General features: G+C 35.6%; 2 protein-coding genes across 2 annotated transcripts; one reads left to right on the forward strand and one right to left on the reverse strand.

The window, feature by feature from the left end:
- The first annotated feature begins 6,837 nt into the window (after nucleotides 1–6,837).
- Nucleotides 6,838–10,325, forward strand: LOC113768738 (vesicle transport v-SNARE 11-like). The gene is made up of 6 exons (XM_027313200.1): nucleotides 6,838–7,011; nucleotides 7,192–7,313; nucleotides 7,977–8,035; nucleotides 8,135–8,323; nucleotides 9,453–9,623; nucleotides 9,913–10,325. Exons 2-6 carry the CDS (start codon nucleotides 7,220–7,222, stop codon nucleotides 10,063–10,065), a joined length of 666 nt encoding a protein of 221 aa, XP_027169001.1. The 5' UTR covers nucleotides 6,838–7,011; nucleotides 7,192–7,219; the 3' UTR covers nucleotides 10,066–10,325.
- Nucleotides 10,326–10,905: 580 nt separating this feature from the next.
- LOC113767382 (two-component response regulator-like APRR1) lies at nucleotides 10,906–16,884 on the reverse strand. Its single transcript, XM_027311450.1, has 6 exons — nucleotides 16,186–16,884; nucleotides 15,037–15,198; nucleotides 14,799–14,932; nucleotides 14,348–14,515; nucleotides 13,578–13,674; nucleotides 10,906–12,483 (listed from the first exon to the last, which is right to left on the reverse strand). The coding sequence occupies exons 1-6, from the start codon at nucleotides 16,316–16,318 to the stop codon at nucleotides 11,525–11,527; spliced, it is 1,653 nt and encodes a 550-aa protein (XP_027167251.1). The 5' UTR covers nucleotides 16,319–16,884; the 3' UTR covers nucleotides 10,906–11,524.
- Between the last annotated feature and the right edge of the window lie 39 nt (nucleotides 16,885–16,923).

Raw genomic sequence — 16,923 nt, forward strand, 5'->3', positions numbered from 1 at the left:
TATTTTAATGTTTAAATACTCAAGTGATAGTTATTAGTACTGTCGTTATAAGAATTTCTCGAAAGTTTCGCGTTATCGCGCTTAAGTTGGAGATACGCGTTTTCACACGCGCGATTTAAATTTAGAAACTTTAGACCCTTATTTTAGGACAATTGAGAGTGAATAATATTTATATGAATATAAGTACATTAGAGGTTTAGTGCACTAGTGAAATAAACTCGAGAGGAATCGAGCACGAAACGCGGGAAAAAGAGTTGACCTTTGAATCAATGAGAGCCACACATTTTAGTTTCACATGGGAGCATCACACTAGATTAAAACCTCCATATACTTACCTCAATTGCTTCCATTCCAGCTGTGCAACATCAAGATAGAAAAGGACCAAGTTTACTTTACCAAATTCCTTCATCAATTCTTCATCATACCTCTTCCAATTCACTCCAAATTCGAACTACACTTAATTAAACATTTAGAGATCCCATTGAGCTAAGAAAAGGAGCTGTTATTCACGGTTTTTCTTGTGCTAAGGAAGGCCAAAAATTCTAACTTTGTTCACCACACAAGTAGGTAACGATCAACTACCGAAATCTTGTTTTATGGAGGTTGATTAACACCTTTAAACTCTTGTATTCATATGGGTGGTTGTTATTGTTGGAAAATTTGGAATGTGGGCTCTATGAACTCCTACCCTTGTCTTGATGGCTGATGTGATGATTGATGATGAATTTAATGTTGGTTTAGTGCTCAAAATGGTAGATTAATGGTGTATTATTAGTATGAATTTCAAGGAGTGCATGGAGTAAAAAGTTCCGATTTTGCCCCTGCTTTGATCGTACCCTTTTCTGCAGAATTTTGAGGGTTTAATGGTTGGTATATGATGTTTATATGTTGTATAGTTGGTGTATAAAATTTCATTGAAAAATATTGAGGTTTGGTTGGTCAAATGAGTTGATTTCCAAAGTTAGCAAAACTGAAAAATGAATCCCGTATTGCCCAGGCAGTCATTTTGTATCAGCCATAACTCTTTGCTCTGATGTCGAAATTAAGTACCGTTTGTGGTACTGGAAATTAGACATTCCCAACTTTCCATTGGTATAAAATATACGACCTAGTTCCACTCGAGTGAGCCACACCATTCGTTTGAAAATCACTACCCTGTTTCATTGCTCTCCAGGAGACAGGACAGAAATTACTTCTTGATGCTCAAAAACGAGCTGTTTGTGGATAGAATTTGAAAATGGTTTCTTCTGGGAAAATTCAGCTTTATGAGAGAGCTTTCCAACGCCATCAACCACGTCCAATTCCAAGTTGAATTGAGTGAGTTGTGGCCAAAGTTTGAAACTCTATAGTGATAGAATTTTTCACTTGGACAGATTTGTAACTAACAATGATTTGGGACTTGTTGTTTTGGAAACTTTGATGTCCAACATCTACCAAACTTTATATTAGATGTTCCTTGGACTTTATTTCACAAATAAACCAGATTTGGGTTGGTTGCTTTGGACAAAATGTTTAAAAAGGAAAGAAGAGCTAGAAGACAGTTTTACCTTGGGAAATTTCTTGAACTTTGATGGTTTAGTTAACTACCTTCCCGTGTGAATTTTCAAATAAAATTTGATAGAAGAGTAATCCTCATATGGAGGTTTAATTGTGCAAAATTTGGTAATATTCTAAATCCATTTTGATATGCAAATGATGTCACAAAATTCGCTCATCGAATCTGGAAAACTTTTCGTTTTCTCTTAGCCAAATGGTTAAATCTGATTTGGAGAGTTTTATTTCAAAAATTTGTATGTCAATGGTCTTTAAATTGCTCAGTGGATGTTATGAACTCTTGGTTTCAATAATGGAGAGATTTGGAACTGATTTCACGGTACAAAAAGTTTGTAAACAAAATAAAAGTGAGAAGGTAGTTTTGCCTTGCAACTCTTCATAAACTTTGGTTGTTTTAATGACTGCCTTACCGTGAGAGTTTTTGTATGAAACTTGGTAGAAATGTTGTTCACACATGGAAGATTTAGTGTACCAAGTTTGATGTATTTCCAATGCTAACTCGATGACCAAATGATACTTCGAATCTAGTCTTCAAACCTGGAAAATAGCCCAACAGTCTTAACTTTTTCAGCAACTTGGAGCTACTATATCTTGGTGCTCGAAACTCCATTTCTCGTTCTGCTTGTTTTGTTATACTCTTGGATTGCAACACTAATTGATTTCCAAATTTTAAATGTTAGTTCAAAACAAGTGAATTTTGCCGAATTTCCAAAGTTGGCCAAAAATCAACTTAAATCTGTCTTGGTAATTCAAGTTACCAACTTTGAGCCAAAATTTGAGTGCCTTTCACTTACATTCGTGGAAAAGTATCTTCTGAGAACTTTTAGTACTTTCAAAGGGATTTCCAATGGTACCAATTTTTCCAATTTTTGACATGTAGAATGTGAGATACGATTTTTCAAAGTATCATATCAAACCTGAAAATTTTCCGAATTCCAAGGGAAGGGAGTTTTCAAATACTCCTTATTCCTTCGATATTACTTGAACATTTTATACTTGATTTTCAAAATGAAAACTCGCTTGCTCATTTACTTTAAGAAACTCCACTTGAATCTCGATTTACGAGTAATTGAGGTTCATTTGCATAAGATTTCCTTAGATTGCACTAGCGTACAATCTTCCTCGATAATTAGAGATTCGTAGTGATATTGAGTGGTACTTGATTATTGTTTGCTCAGGCACTCGAGGGAATCTCCAAGAGGAATTCGGAGCGGATACCTAAAACACTTGTTTGAGAACTACTCACTTGTTTTGACTAGGTGAGTGTTCCATATAGTGATACGTAATTGAATAAGTCTAAGACATGTTTATTTCATGATTATTAAGTGTTAAGTATTAAGTGTTAAGTATTTACCATACTCATGCCTATTTAAGGAATGTATACTTGCATTGCATATCTAAATGAATTGGTTAAATGATTAACCATATCAAATGACCATATGAACTCGATACATGCTTAACTTGCTAGATTGCTTGCTTAGCCTACTCGGTTTTGAAAAATGGAATCGAGTGTGTATTTTATCGCACTCATTCTCTTTTGAGATGAATAACTCATGCTTGGAAATGCTCAAATAACATGACTTGGTATGCTATGGTTGCATACGTCGTTGGAGTGAATCTCCTCGACTCTCACATGGTAAAATTGGGATAACGGCCAATGATGGCCTATTAATATGACACATGCCTGTCAATTAACCGTCACTACTCAACCGTTACTCGTCAACCGTGAACCGTTTATCAAATCACATGACTACCTGATTACTTGATTATCTGTTTACTCGATTTCTAATTTACATGAATATGTGATATCCGTGAATTACATGCTCCCATGAAATCAACTTGTATTGCTTACGTGCTTACGTGCTAAGTATCCACTTGATTACTTGATTATCATGAATCGCATGTTATATGAAACTGTCCATCATTGTTAGGCGAGTGTGTACTTTACCTCACTCGACCTACTCAAATGATAAATTTTACCTTTTGCCGAATTACTTGATTACTTGTGCATGTTGTAAGTTATAAGCTGAACTGGGCCTTGCTCATGGTTACTAACCTACTCGAGCCAGGACTGGGCTCGGTCGGGTAGGTTGGAACCTTGGGACCCCGTTTCGGTATACTCGAGTATTACCACTGGAGGAATAAGGTGATGACCAGTCAAACCGAGGGGATCTGGAAGTCATAAGGTGCAGATGACCGACAGAATTCCACTACAACACCGTATCCTACAGTATATGTTTACCTTGTATCATGATAATTGTTTCATGCTAAAATGCCAACATGAAATCCTAAGCTATGCCTGTGATATGCTCCATACCTGTTACTTATCCAATGTACTCATATCATGATACCTGTTTCATGTTAATGCTCCATACCTGTAACATGTTTAATTACTCGCATCTGTAATAAGCTCCAATCACTCGTGAACTATACATGCCAATGTCTTGAACCATGATGACTGTCTCATGATAAATGTCTCATAGCATGATAAATGTCTCAAATTACCCGTACAATGATTATCACCTCATGATAACATGCCATTATGTAACCTTGAACCATGCATATGATATGCCCAACTTACTTGATTTATTTGAACTGTTAGAGTGTCTTGGAACCTCACTGGGCTGTGTAGCTCATCCCACGTTGTGGTTTTCTTTTACAGGGTTCGAGACCAAGGGTGCTCGTGAGTAGTACTAGATTGTTTTCTTTTGAAAACTTTAAATTATATTATAACGGATGGCTATTGTATCCTTTTTCCGTTGGGTTGTATTTAAGCTTGAAAGCTGCATAATTGTAAGTGTGAGATATTTGGAGTACTTTAGTTATGTATTGAAGTTATTTGAAGTATTCCTAGTCTTGAATTGTGGATTGTATCGAGTCCTGACGAGAGTTGGGCAGGCGTCCCGCGGATACCCTTTGGTTCGTCTTAGGGAGAAGTGGGACGTCACAAGATAGTTATTTTTTTAAAGTTAGAATATACTAACTAGTTTGCAAGAAAGTAGAAGGGGGATTTAAGTCTTACCTCCAACTCTATTGAAAAACAAATATTATATACTAAAATTTTAGCATTATAACTTAACGTCCACTATAGTGATGGTAACACGAAAGTATTACAGTATTCGGTTTGGTATCCTGCCGCGTTTGCATCATTTTATTAATATGTGAATCGTCTTTCTCCTTTTGAATTTCTTGAAAATAATTAGAATAAACTAGTCGTCTGCATTGTTCTCGTCTTTTTTTTTGCCTTGCGAGCAACTTGTACTATTATTTACGTAAGATGTTTTTATTCATTTTCAACTCAAAAGTTTTGTGAAATTTTTTAAAAGATTGTAAGACTTCTTTTTTTTTTTTAATCTTGAGGATCTAACTTCCTACGTCTTTAACTCTTCAAATGCAACTGACTTTGGTGTTTCTTCTTATCATTTTACTTCAGGAAAATCATTCAAAACGTTCAATACATTTTGTCAAATAAATTTTTTCATCATTTACTTTTAAAATAGTAACTTTTCGTCCTTTATAAAATCAAGTTAGTAAATTTTAGTCTCAATCTAAATTTTCAGCTACTTTTTACTTTGAATTCATTAAGTGATCTACACATGATCATTTTTTAGGGGCAAAATAATTAGATCCCATTTTAGTTAAGCAAGTGACCCTATCCATATTTATTTCTGCCTCTAAAAAATTAGGATTTAACTCGAACCACATTCATTTTTTTTTCACAAAAAAGGGGATCTAATTCAATCCATATTCACTTTTGCCATTAAAAATATGGTTTTGAATTTTTTGTATATAAAAATGATTGCATATGAGTCATATGATGATTTCAAACCAAAAAATGATTGAAAATTTAGGTTGGAGAGCCAAATGAGCCAAATGAGCCAAATTGTGCTAAATTAAACTCGTAAAGGACGTAAAATTAATATTTAAAGTAAATGACAAAAAAATTTATTTGATGAGACGTGTTGATATTTTTCCTTCTACTTCCACTTCATCATTTTGTAGATTCATTTACTTTTGAGTTGACTTTCCCATCCTCGGATGTTTTCAACTCCACGACTGTCATCCTCCATGTGACCTTTTTATTTGACCACCTTCACGCTTTGATTATTTTTTTTTCAGGTCCCTTACCTTCCTGCTCTTTCGCGATTGCCGTGATAACATTAGGTTCAACCAGCTGCCCAACTAAAAAGGCGTTAGCAATTGCACCCCATGCATAATCCTCGGGCCTTGGTCCAATAATAAAAAAGAGCATCTTTAAAAGTTCTTCTATACATTAGATTCGAAATTCAAATCTTACCCCTATACAAACTTCTTTAAATTCCCCGTTCACCTTATAGAGTAGGAATAGGTTAAATAGTTGTCATTACAAATCAAAAAAGAAAAAAAATTGCACCCCTTGTGTTGTTTGAACTTTTTTGAAAATCATGATGATTACCAATAGAGTAGAAGTTAGTTAAATTGTTGCCATTACAGCCCAAAAAATAAAAAGAAATTTGCATCCCCGATATTGTTTGAACTCTGTTGAAAATCATGATTACCAACCAGTTCCTTCGGCTCAACAATAACATCATCCTCTCCTGACCAATTCTTGATTAAATTATTCTCTTAATATATAGTAATTTTTTCTTTTCTTAGCTTGCAATTGTCTATCTAAAAAATTGTCAAAATCTTTTCTTTGTTTTGTAAGTCCATTTTTTTGTTATATTCCAAGAGAAAAAAAAAAGAAGAAAAAGTGATTGATTATTACTTTCAGAAAAGCCAGTGATGACACATGGGCTTTATGAGGGCATTCTGGGGCTCTAAAATTGCTTCATTTTGTGTTCTAACATATAGGCTCTAATTTGTAGGCAGTTCAGTCCCCTTTAAATTTTTCGTTGACTTTTTTGGATCCATTCCTTCCCCTTAGTATAGAGTAAGAGTGATGTAAAATAAAATTTATCGTGTCCGCAAAAAAAGGCATAGGCTTTATTAGGGCATTTTAGGGCTCTAGAGTTACTTTTTTACTTATATTTGCTCTAATTCCTTGAGACGGTAAGTGAATTTTTGCCAAATTTTTGCACTATCAAAGGGTTAAACTGCTATTTGGTCAAAGTTCAAAATTTGATTGGTAATTTAGTTAAACCTCAAGGAAGTAAATGCAATTAATACATTCGTTTATGTGCAGTAATCATGAAAAAAGTCAATAAATCAACACAAATTTGCATGAAAGAAAAAGCCAAAACAACACAAATTCATATTGGCCAAAAAGAGTAGATTGAGCGAAAGGGACAGTATTTGGTATTGCCTGAATAATAGTTGTCGGGGAGTGGCAATAGAACTTTTCTAGCCTTTAACTTTCCCTTTATTCCCAAAAGGCCCAATCGTTTTTTGACTTGTGATTTGTTTGATCAATCAGAAACCAAAATTCTCATCTTTCTCTCTTTCGATCTGATCAGCAGATCCACCATCACTTCCAAGGTAATGATCCATTCGTCTCAACTCTCAATTACTATTTGAATCTCGATTCCCTTTGATTTACATTTTTCTTTTTGCAGTTTTTGTTTCTAATGTAAATTTTGCATGATATTTGAACAATTTTGTGGAGAAATTTCGGTTCTGATTTGAGAAATTGATTGAATTTGGTGGTTAACGTTGAAGGTAATTACTTGGGGAAGAGGACGAGAAAATGAGTCAGGTTTTTGATGGATACGAAAGGCAATACTGTGAGCTTTCGGCTAATTTATCCAAAAAATGCACTACTGCCACTATCCTCGATGGAGGTCAGAAAATTTCCCCCTTTTCACGATGTTTTTGTTAATTATTTTGTATGTTTGCGAGGAATTTACTGCTGAAGCTGGGGTTCATTTATGTTGGAGACTTTAATGTTGTGGTAATTATGTAGTATCCCAATTATTTTGAAATTGCATCAATCTCTGCTTGTTTTGTTTGAATAATTGCTAATCTTAGCTCAATTTGAACTAAACATTTTGAAAATCATGCTTATTGGGATATTGTAACGAATTAGGTTAATATTGATCCAATATTGCAAAAGTTGAGGGAGATTAAGTTAGAATCAAGTCAATTGATGTTGAATTGAATTAAATTTGTGCCTGGGGGATTTAAAAAATTGCTCCAAATACAGTTGAAATTGATGCAAATTGCAAAAGTTGAGGCAGAATTCAGGTCGAATTGAGTTGAATATGTGCCAGAGGATCGGAAAAATTGCCCCAAATTCAGTTGCAATTGATGCAACTTTTGTTGTTGTTGCGTTGGATGGAGATAAATGGAGTCAATGTTTCAAAACCTGGTCCATTTACAAACTAAAGAAATGTGATCTATGAGTGATTTGTGTAAATGTCTCCACTGCTTACAAATGTCAAGTCAAAGTTTTCCCCCCTCCTTGATAGGGATTTCCTTTGTGATCTTGTTTTGAATATATGCAGAGCAGAAAAAACAGAAAATATCTGAAGTAAAAGCAGGATTGGATGATGCTGATACTTTGGTAACGTAATAGTATCTTCAGTTGGATGGAACTACTTCTTCCTTTTTTTTTCCCAGTATAGGATTTAAGATGACTATGGCTGCTTTTTTAATGTTGCAGATTCGTAAAATGGACCTTGAGGCTCGAAGTTTGCCGCCAAGTGTCAAGGCTTCACTTCTTGCTAAGTTAAGAGAGTATAAAACGGATCTGAATAATTTGAAGACTGAAGTAAAAAGAATCTCATCAGCTAATTCTAATCAAGCTGCAAGAGATGAACTACTAGAATCAGGCATGGCTGACGCAATGATGGTATCCTCCAATCTTTTATTACAAATCATTTGAGTCCTATTCTGTTGACTCGTTACACAAATTGTCCAATATGTTGAAGCGTTTGCCTCTTGTTTCGAGTTGACAAACATTTCATGATTTCTTCTCGAAGGTATAGGCTTCTTCATCTATATAATGTTATCACCTTTGTATTCAATCGACATATTATTTGATAAGCTTTTGCTGTATAATAGTAGTCACTGTATATGTATTGTATAAGTTGTACTACTTCACTCTTCTTTCACCCTGCTTGTCTACGGTTGGACAGGATAAATTTTGACATGAGTTGTCTGTGTGTTGTTTGTATAATATGCATTTGGATAGACATCTTGTTTTGAACCTTCTTTTCTAGCGAGTGTATCAGGGGTTACTAGGTATTGAAGCCTAAATGCTACAGAAGTAATGAATTTTAGTGCCCATTACAATTAGCATAAATGGTGGCAGTTTATGCCTTCACCAAATGTTTTTCGATCTGAAGCTGTCTCAGGACTCCTATGCTGCTATTGTTTGCCAAAAAGAAATAATAATTACATCTCCTCCAAGTGCAAATATGGTCTATAATATCATTTCTTGGCTAGTTTAGCGGGCTACGGTAAGGTACAGAATAACCAAACCCAGTAATTATTGTAAAACCAGGCACTGTAAGAAGAAATAGAATAGTGAGAAGTGAGAGGAACATGACAGAATTATCCAGGTCTTAGATTCTCCAACTTTGATCTCATATCTACCAGTTCTAGTTGGAAAAGTTGTTTTTGTTCTCTTAGGACTTTCTGTAATCTGTATCTGCATCATGTGTTTATTCTTGGAACTTTGTAATTGTTCCAGTTCAGAAATTAGCATTTATAGACAATTTAAACAAGCTGCAGAATGTGCTTTACCAAATTATACCAATATTTTTTGAAATGATATTTATTTACACAGCCTTTTTAGCTCCCCAAACCCCATTAGTTAAAAGGATGTACAAGAAAATAGAAGGGGTGTATGATTTCCCTGTTTCTACATGTCAAAGGATGTGCGAATGCTACTAGCACACATAATTTGGTGATACTTCTTTGGGTGTTAATTGTTTCTTGAGACTGTTACATGATGGAATACTGAAACGTGATGTTAGGTAGCTGCTGATCAAAGAGGGAGGTTGATGATGTCAACTGAGAGATTAAACAAGTCCAGTGACAGGATTAGGGAAAGTCGGAAAGTGATGTTAGAAACTGAAGATCTTGGAGTTTCGATCCTTCAGGATTTACATCAACAACGTCAGTCTCTCCTGCATGCCCATAATACGGTATGATTCCTTTAATCATATTAAAAGTAATGATGTAAGTTTTTTACTGGTGTGCAGCTTCATGATTTTCTTTTCTTTTTCTTCTATTTGAACGTAAAACGTTACGCCAGTTATTATGGACCTGTGTTACTAGGTAATGAAATTTTTGGTGAAATAAGTTGACTTTGTATGCTCTTCTGGGAATAAGGAGTACATGTAAACCATTTAATTGCTTTGAAATATGAGCTAAGCTGACATTGTGTCTCTTATTTTTGAGACAAAACAATTGACTAATTGTCTTCTTTTGCAGCTGCATGGAGTGGATGACAACATCAGTAGGAGCAAGAAGATACTGACTAACATGTCAAGAAGGATGAGCAGAAACAAATGGATCATCGGCTCCATTATTGCAGCTCTAGTCATTGCAATAATTTTGATTCTTTACTTTAAGCTCGCTCATTAGCTTGCCAGCTCTTCTTTGGGAAACCCGTTCACTTCTCACACTTTGGTTTGGAAAGTCATGTGTGGAAAATCTTAAATAGAATCTGCCATGCTGGTTTTTGGTAGTTGTGTGTTGGGTCGATTGACCTTGTTGGTCCTGTTTTCTGCATATCTTTGATTGTTATGTAATTGTAAAATGTAATACTGTCATAACACATATTTATCAGTGTCATTAATCAGATTTATTTTGATCATCGATTACGAGATCTTTCTTTTGCTCTATTCATAGGGTTCTAATCTTGTATCGTCCTTGGGATGGAGAACTCAGCTGCCTTAGCTTGGTATTTACAATTCAATTGTTTTTTCACCTGCAGTTGAGCAATTAGGGCTATTAATGGCACTGGACAATTAGCTTCTGATGGTCTTCAGAAATAAAAGAAATAGATGGAATTTGGTTAAGTCATTGATAAACTGAAGGAGCTAGTTGGTTGGTACAAGCTTCAAAGACTCGACTCGTATTTTAGGATACTCGAATTAGTAATATACCCTGTGGAAAAACGTTCCTCAGCATCTGGCCGTTTACTTCTGATTTAGAGACGAATTAATTAAGGTTCAAATGCGACTGCACCTGTTCGACTACAGTTGTGGAAGTATTTCAATCCCTAATTGCAATTCTGTCCCTCCTTTCATGTACAATAGTGTGTAGTGACTAAAACAATAGCTTGGAAAAGATTTCTTCCTTGACAACAAATTGACTTGAGAAGCATTTGTCAAGCAACATTCTTAGAGCCTATAGGGTAAGCAGGAGATCTGCTCGTCTCACTTCCAGATATTGGATCCATACAGCTAGTCAGCACGTGAGTTCATCAAGGAGTAAACTCAACCAGTAACCTCAAGTCGACCAAAGTACTACAGGTAAATTGTGACACTAAAATAGGCGGCTGTAAATCACTATTATATCAAACAGGTTATCATTGCAGACTCCTAATTAAGTGAAGGCTTTTCAGAAAAATTCTAACTGTGGTTTCACCAACTCGTTTAACCCAGAAACCACATCTCGAATCTTATCTTTAGCAGTTCCAATTGGACAAAACAGTTCGTACACCTGAACAAATAAGTAATGCCGGGGGTAATAACTTTATACCATTACACCAAACTACATCAGAGGATGAAGTACATCAGCCCAAGAATCTCTTTCAGCAGCTCCACAGGTTCATATCTTCAGACAACCGGAACTGGAAATCCCTTAATACCCCAATATCCTCAGAAGAAAACCAATGACAGCATTTGGCAGCAATCGCCCAGCATCTTCTGGGAGGATATTGCTAATGCTGGATCACAATTCTGAACCCAGCAACGGAGTAGACTCTAGATTTATGACGATCTAATAAACAATGGGCATTTTGGAACAAAGCTGTGATTGAAGTGGAAATTACAGTCTGTTGAGTTACTCCATAAAGAGTTACTCCATAAAGTGCACTTCATCGTTGACATACCAAAGCATCATCATCAGGTGATGAATCCAAGTTAGTTACTTGGTCCTCCTCATCTTCATCCTCCTCTTCATCATCTTCATCATCTGCTGAAGCTGGTTGTCCATTGAGATCCACAGTAACACCATTTACTTTCCTTACAAATTGTCCCCGTACACGAGGTCTCCTTTCTGCGAGCCTCTTTCTATTGACATACCTGATTTTCTTGTCAAAGCACCTTTCCTTCCTTTTCTGCCTGAACTTCATCAATGCTGCCTCCCGACGGTCAATTTTACTTGCATTCCCTTCAGCAGAAGAGGAACTTCCGTATGATGGCCATGGATGCATTGTAGGCATTTGGCCTGTTTGTAGGCAGATTCCAACTTGGTAGTAGGGAAAAGATGCCATCCCTGGCACATGGGGAGAACACTGCGGGATATGGCCATATTGAGGTAACATCGGTGAATGACTATGTACATCTGGTAGGTTCTTTTGATACATTGGGGAAGGTGGCACTATAACTTGATTCATTACTCCTGAAATATAATATGGATAAGCACTGTGTGGGTGAAACCCTGAAACATCATGGTGAGGCTCATTTCTTGGATGTGTAGGCACCTGAGAGAACTCATTTAAGTTCCTTTGCTGCAAGAATTCCAGTGATAAAGGTGGTGTACAGGACCTTTCCACAGAAAAGGAATCATGGATGCTGTCATTACTAGGACAACCTTCTCCATTGGAACGGTTCTGAAGAGCATCATTAGTAATAGTTACTTGAGAATCAGTATTGATATGGCCACCTTGTGCGTTAAGATTCTCTTCAATTGTCAAATGCTGACACACATTTTCATGCAATGGGGCAGCATCCTGGCAGTTGCTTTTTGGCAAGCTGGATTTTACGTATGTAAAGAAGGCAGAAGATTCGCCAATCTTTAGCTCACTCTTCTTTGGAAATGAGGCAATTTGCCCTGAAAAAGTTAGCAAAATCCTAATACGTATACTAGAGGGAAATTGAAGAAAAAAAAAACCTGAAAATTTATTACTAGCCCATTACTAATAATTCTTGTGCATAAATGGATAACGTGGGAGTTGAATTCTACACAAATTCAAAAGAAAATCAATGATTTGATTGTAGCACTTCATGGAGAATCCTTAAACAATTACTTTCTTTTAGAATGAAATTCACATTTTATCTAATTCCAAAATTTTCCTTTTCTTTTCCTTTATGCCTTGCAGATTTTTGCATTTCAAATTCCCATAGAAGAAATGCCCATCAACCTTGTACCTGATCCATGTTAGGAAGGTAAAAAACATGAGCAGCTACTAAAAAGATACTCATAAAATGTAACTTAACTTGAGATACAGAAACAGTGTTGCTACTCCACTACATAAAAGCATGATGCAATGAACAGGATTACTGCAAAAAACATTGGCTTTCATAGTCACAATGTCCAATATTTTGTAAAGTGTCATAAAGTTGTATAAGCAATATTCTCATCTTAAACTCTACTTAGGATAGGGTTTATATAGAACAAAGCTGCATTTGAACTTGTGAAACTCCCACAAGCAAATGCTAAATAAACTATTTTCAGTGGCATTAGCTAGACATTAGGATAGTAAGAATGCTTTGTGGGTACAAAATTCAGGGTTCCTAAAAAAATATTAAATCCCCAGATTACATGTTGAAGAATGTAAATAGCCTATTTGAGCATGAAACACAATCTACAGCCAAGAGTTCATTTTTAAGTTAGGAAGAGAGGTTCTGACCTACCAAAATCCACAATAAAGTGTTGTCTATAAAAGATAAGGTACAATCAGAGAACCGATTCTCCTTGCTCATGCAATTTAACATATGAAATCATGTGTAAACGAAGAAATTCAATCAAGAGTACTACAGTGGATGCACTACATTTCTAGCCATGAAACTGTAGCAAGATAGCATGCAGAACGTGGTGCAATGAGAATCAATCAATTCAAAAGCCAAAGCAACAAAGAACAAAAGGAATTAATGTAGGCTGCAAACAATAAATTCTGAACATGCAAAAACACATATGCCTCTAACCTGTCCTTCGATCATTCATTCCAGGCACATCAGGGAGACACTCTGATGTGACAATAATAACAGTCTCTACAGGAGCATCTGCACTTGAAGGATTTTGCTGAAAATACAAATTGCACATTAGCGACCACAAAAATCAGAAGACATGGCTAAGTTGGGGAAAAAAAATTAGCAGAAGAGCAACAAAATGGAAATTTGAGTTTGATTTGCACAACCCACTCATTGCAAACACCCTTCTGATACACAACTTTGTGGACATGAAGAATCTTGCACCAACTTAATTGCCTCAGAAGGAATACTTAAATTTCTATGTTTACCTTTTTGATTGTTTGTTTCATGGCAAAGATACTATAGATGAACTGATACATTGACACCAAAATTCAGAAAATATGTTACAAAGTTGTACGTCAATCAAGAACTTAAGACCATAAACTGTCTCAAACAAATAAAGCTGCAAAATTTACTAAACGTGAGTTGTGACCATTTTTCTTGCATTACTCCATGTAAATTTCTTGATGAAGCAGCTTACTTGATAACCTGAAGCAGCCTCTTCAACTCCAGTTGGGCATGACATGAGTTAAATTGAGTCTTACTCGGCATCTTAGGGGGGAAAAAGAAAACTAATCATGTTCTCTTTTGCACCCCTAATTTTTTTAAGCAAAATACTTTTACTTTTCTGAATTTTTAGCATATTTCAGTTACATTGCTTATAATGAGAAAGAATTGGAAAACTGGCACCAGTAGACAAGAAGATATATATTTAAATCTCTCACCTCTTCTTCCTGATGGATTGATGCACATGCTTCTGGATTAACACTTTTTCGGGATTTGTCATCAGTGTCATCAGAAAATAAAGTAGTACTGTTTGTGTTAGCATCACTAGGGTCTGATACGACCTGGTCAAAATCATAATTCAGTATGTTCTTCTCCGCTAGTCCAAGCTGTCAATGAAGAAAGCAAATTCCATTAAGGTCAACATGGCTGTAAAAAGCTTGAATATGTAGATAGAACAGAGAGGTGCATCTTCAGAATCTAAAGAAAGTCAAATCTTTTTTTCCCCCAATTTGGATATGTAATAAAACCAAAATTCTTTAAAAAATTGGTTTTTCAGTTTTCCATAATTGATCAAATGCTATATAATTTGGAAGCATGGCTGATAAAGCAAACAACCAACAGAAGAGAAAATATAATTTGTTGACAACAAGAAATCTAACAAGCACTCACTGTTCGCCTTCTTCTCCACATGTGAGTCCACAAGTTCAATAGTTCATTAGTGCGCAATGGCTTCACAAGATAGTCAGCTGCTCCAAATTTCAAGCACTTGACAACAATAGAAACCTCGTCTTGCGCTGACATCACTACCAAAATAGCAACGAGAATCATTTTAAAACTACTAAAGCGTAACCATGTACCATTTGACTCTAGTTTACCAAATTGCCCAGGTAAGAAAAGTTATACTTACTGATGACTGGTATACGTCGCAATTCTTTATCCCTCATAATGTATTTCAAAAGTTTCAATCCCTTGGACATAGGAAGGTCAACTTCAGAAAGAATGATATCTATATCAGGCCCCTCAGCATTCAGTGCATCAATCAGTTGTCTGGGTGATCTCACAGAAGTCACTGAAATCAAAGGTCATCTTGCAAAGTTAATGCATGTGATAAATTATTTTCAGTGCCTAAAGAAGTACGATGGCCCACAACAAATTCAATGCATCAATGATTTAGAGATGCCTTCGCAACATTTTGTTCATATGCTTCACAAAAAACCAGATAGCATCTGACTTATACAGGAGAATGAAGGTAAATCTCAGTATTTTATTTAATCCCATCTCTGTAGTCTTGACAATAATCAAACACGACGCAAAGATATACCATCACCCCTTTTTTGTTCCCACCTTTCCACAAACTGTTACACGTCAACATTTTCATACATTGATGAGAGCTACCAATTTTCCCCGGTTAATGAAGAAAACAGAATAAGACCTACAAATACCAAATCCACGGAAAGCAACAAGCAACAAAAACTGTGAATGCAAACCAGAACTATTTGGTGAAGATGCAGGTTTATCATCAATATTTTGAAGCCTTCATATTATTTCCATTCCTTTCTAATATAACGAAAAAGATCAAGCTATATCTCTTATAAACCTTGGATTTGAAACTGAGAAATTTTTCAAGGCAAAGCACTGTTCTTTTTGTTTTCCTTCTCATTTCTTACCTGAACCACAAACTTTACCAAAGCATTATAGTGGATAAACATAAACACAAATACATAGTTACTAAATCACTTAAAAACAACTTTTCAATTAGATCCCTCCAGCTCTATAAAGGTCTTCTGGACTTACCACGATGATTAATGAAAAACCTTCATGATTAAGATCCAGCGTCTACTACACCAGGTTACAGACAATTTAAGCATCATATAAAAGTAAAACACCAATCAGCATGAAATCATTCTGCAACCAACTTCATCCTAATAGCTGGTCCCAATTTTACAACTTTTTAATCTTACAAGCAACAAAGTCATGATATTCCAGGTATGTTAAACTAAATATACAGCTTTCATTAAGATAAACATAAATAATCATACAAGGATTATGAATATACCTTGGTAAGAACATTTACACAAAAGTGTAAAAACCTCCTTAGAGCTCTTGGAATCATTATCACATAGTAAAATCCTAACTTTACTCCTATCTATAAACCCATCTCCACTCTTCCCTATATCACCCTTCTCCATCAATTCCACCCCAAAAATCTTCCAAAAATATTATATTAATCAGGGACCCCAATCCACCAATCCCAAAAATTCCCTACTACAAAATTCCCATAACCAAAAATGACTAAAAACAAAAAAAAAAAAAACCAAAAAATCCCCCTCTTTTCAACTACAACATAGATAATAAATTAGAATAAACCACAGTCAAAACTTCCACCAGAAATTCCACTTTCCAGATACAACTAGACTTATGCTGTAGTAAACCGGCGCACAGGAGGCGCAAGTTAGCAAAAATCCCTCCATAAAAAAGCTGAACTTGTAGCAATCAATTGGCAACTGGGTCTGAGCCAATCATTAAAATAAAGGGCCAAGATTGAATCTTTTCCACAAAAATCAACGACACAGAAAAGAAAAACAAATATCTCAGCAGCCCACCATGGATATGGCAAACGTTATTATCAACCCCACAAAACACTCTCCCTCACACACACACACACACACACACAGTAGACACAATAGTAGAAGGTGCAAGAAGAACAAGAAAGGCTGATGAGTGAAAATGAGGTCTTTGCTGCTGTTGTCTCAGCCTTGGCTTTTTCTTGGCGAATTTATTACTATTTTAATTG

Source organism: Coffea eugenioides, chromosome 4, assembly GCF_003713205.1.
Source record: "Coffea eugenioides isolate CCC68of chromosome 4, Ceug_1.0, whole genome shotgun sequence".
Classification (NCBI taxonomy): domain Eukaryota; kingdom Viridiplantae; phylum Streptophyta; class Magnoliopsida; order Gentianales; family Rubiaceae; genus Coffea; species Coffea eugenioides.

What these genes read in the sequence shown, in the direction of transcription:
- LOC113768738 (XM_027313200.1), top strand. Translation starts at nt 7,220, where the DNA reads ATGAGTCAGGTTTTTGATGGATACGAAAGGCAATACTGTGAGCTTTCG. An exon ending in TGGATGATGCTGATACTTTG is followed by an intron (nt 8,036 to 8,134) that starts GTAACGTAATAG and finishes TTAATGTTGCAG; the next exon opens with ATTCGTAAAATGGACCTTGA. An exon ending in TCCTGCATGCCCATAATACG is followed by an intron (nt 9,624 to 9,912) that starts GTATGATTCCTT and finishes CTTCTTTTGCAG; the next exon opens with CTGCATGGAGTGGATGACAA.
- LOC113767382 (XM_027311450.1), bottom strand. Translation starts at nt 16,318, where the DNA reads ATGGAGAAGGGTGATATAGGGAAGAGTGGAGATGGGTTTATAGATAGG. An exon ending in CAATCCATCAGGAAGAAGAG is followed by an intron (nt 13,675 to 14,347) that starts GTGAGAGATTTA and finishes TTGTATTTTCAG; the next exon opens with CAAAATCCTTCAAGTGCAGA. An exon ending in AATGAATGATCGAAGGACAG is followed by an intron (nt 12,484 to 13,577) that starts GTTAGAGGCATA and finishes TAACTTTTTCAG; the next exon opens with GGCAAATTGCCTCATTTCCA.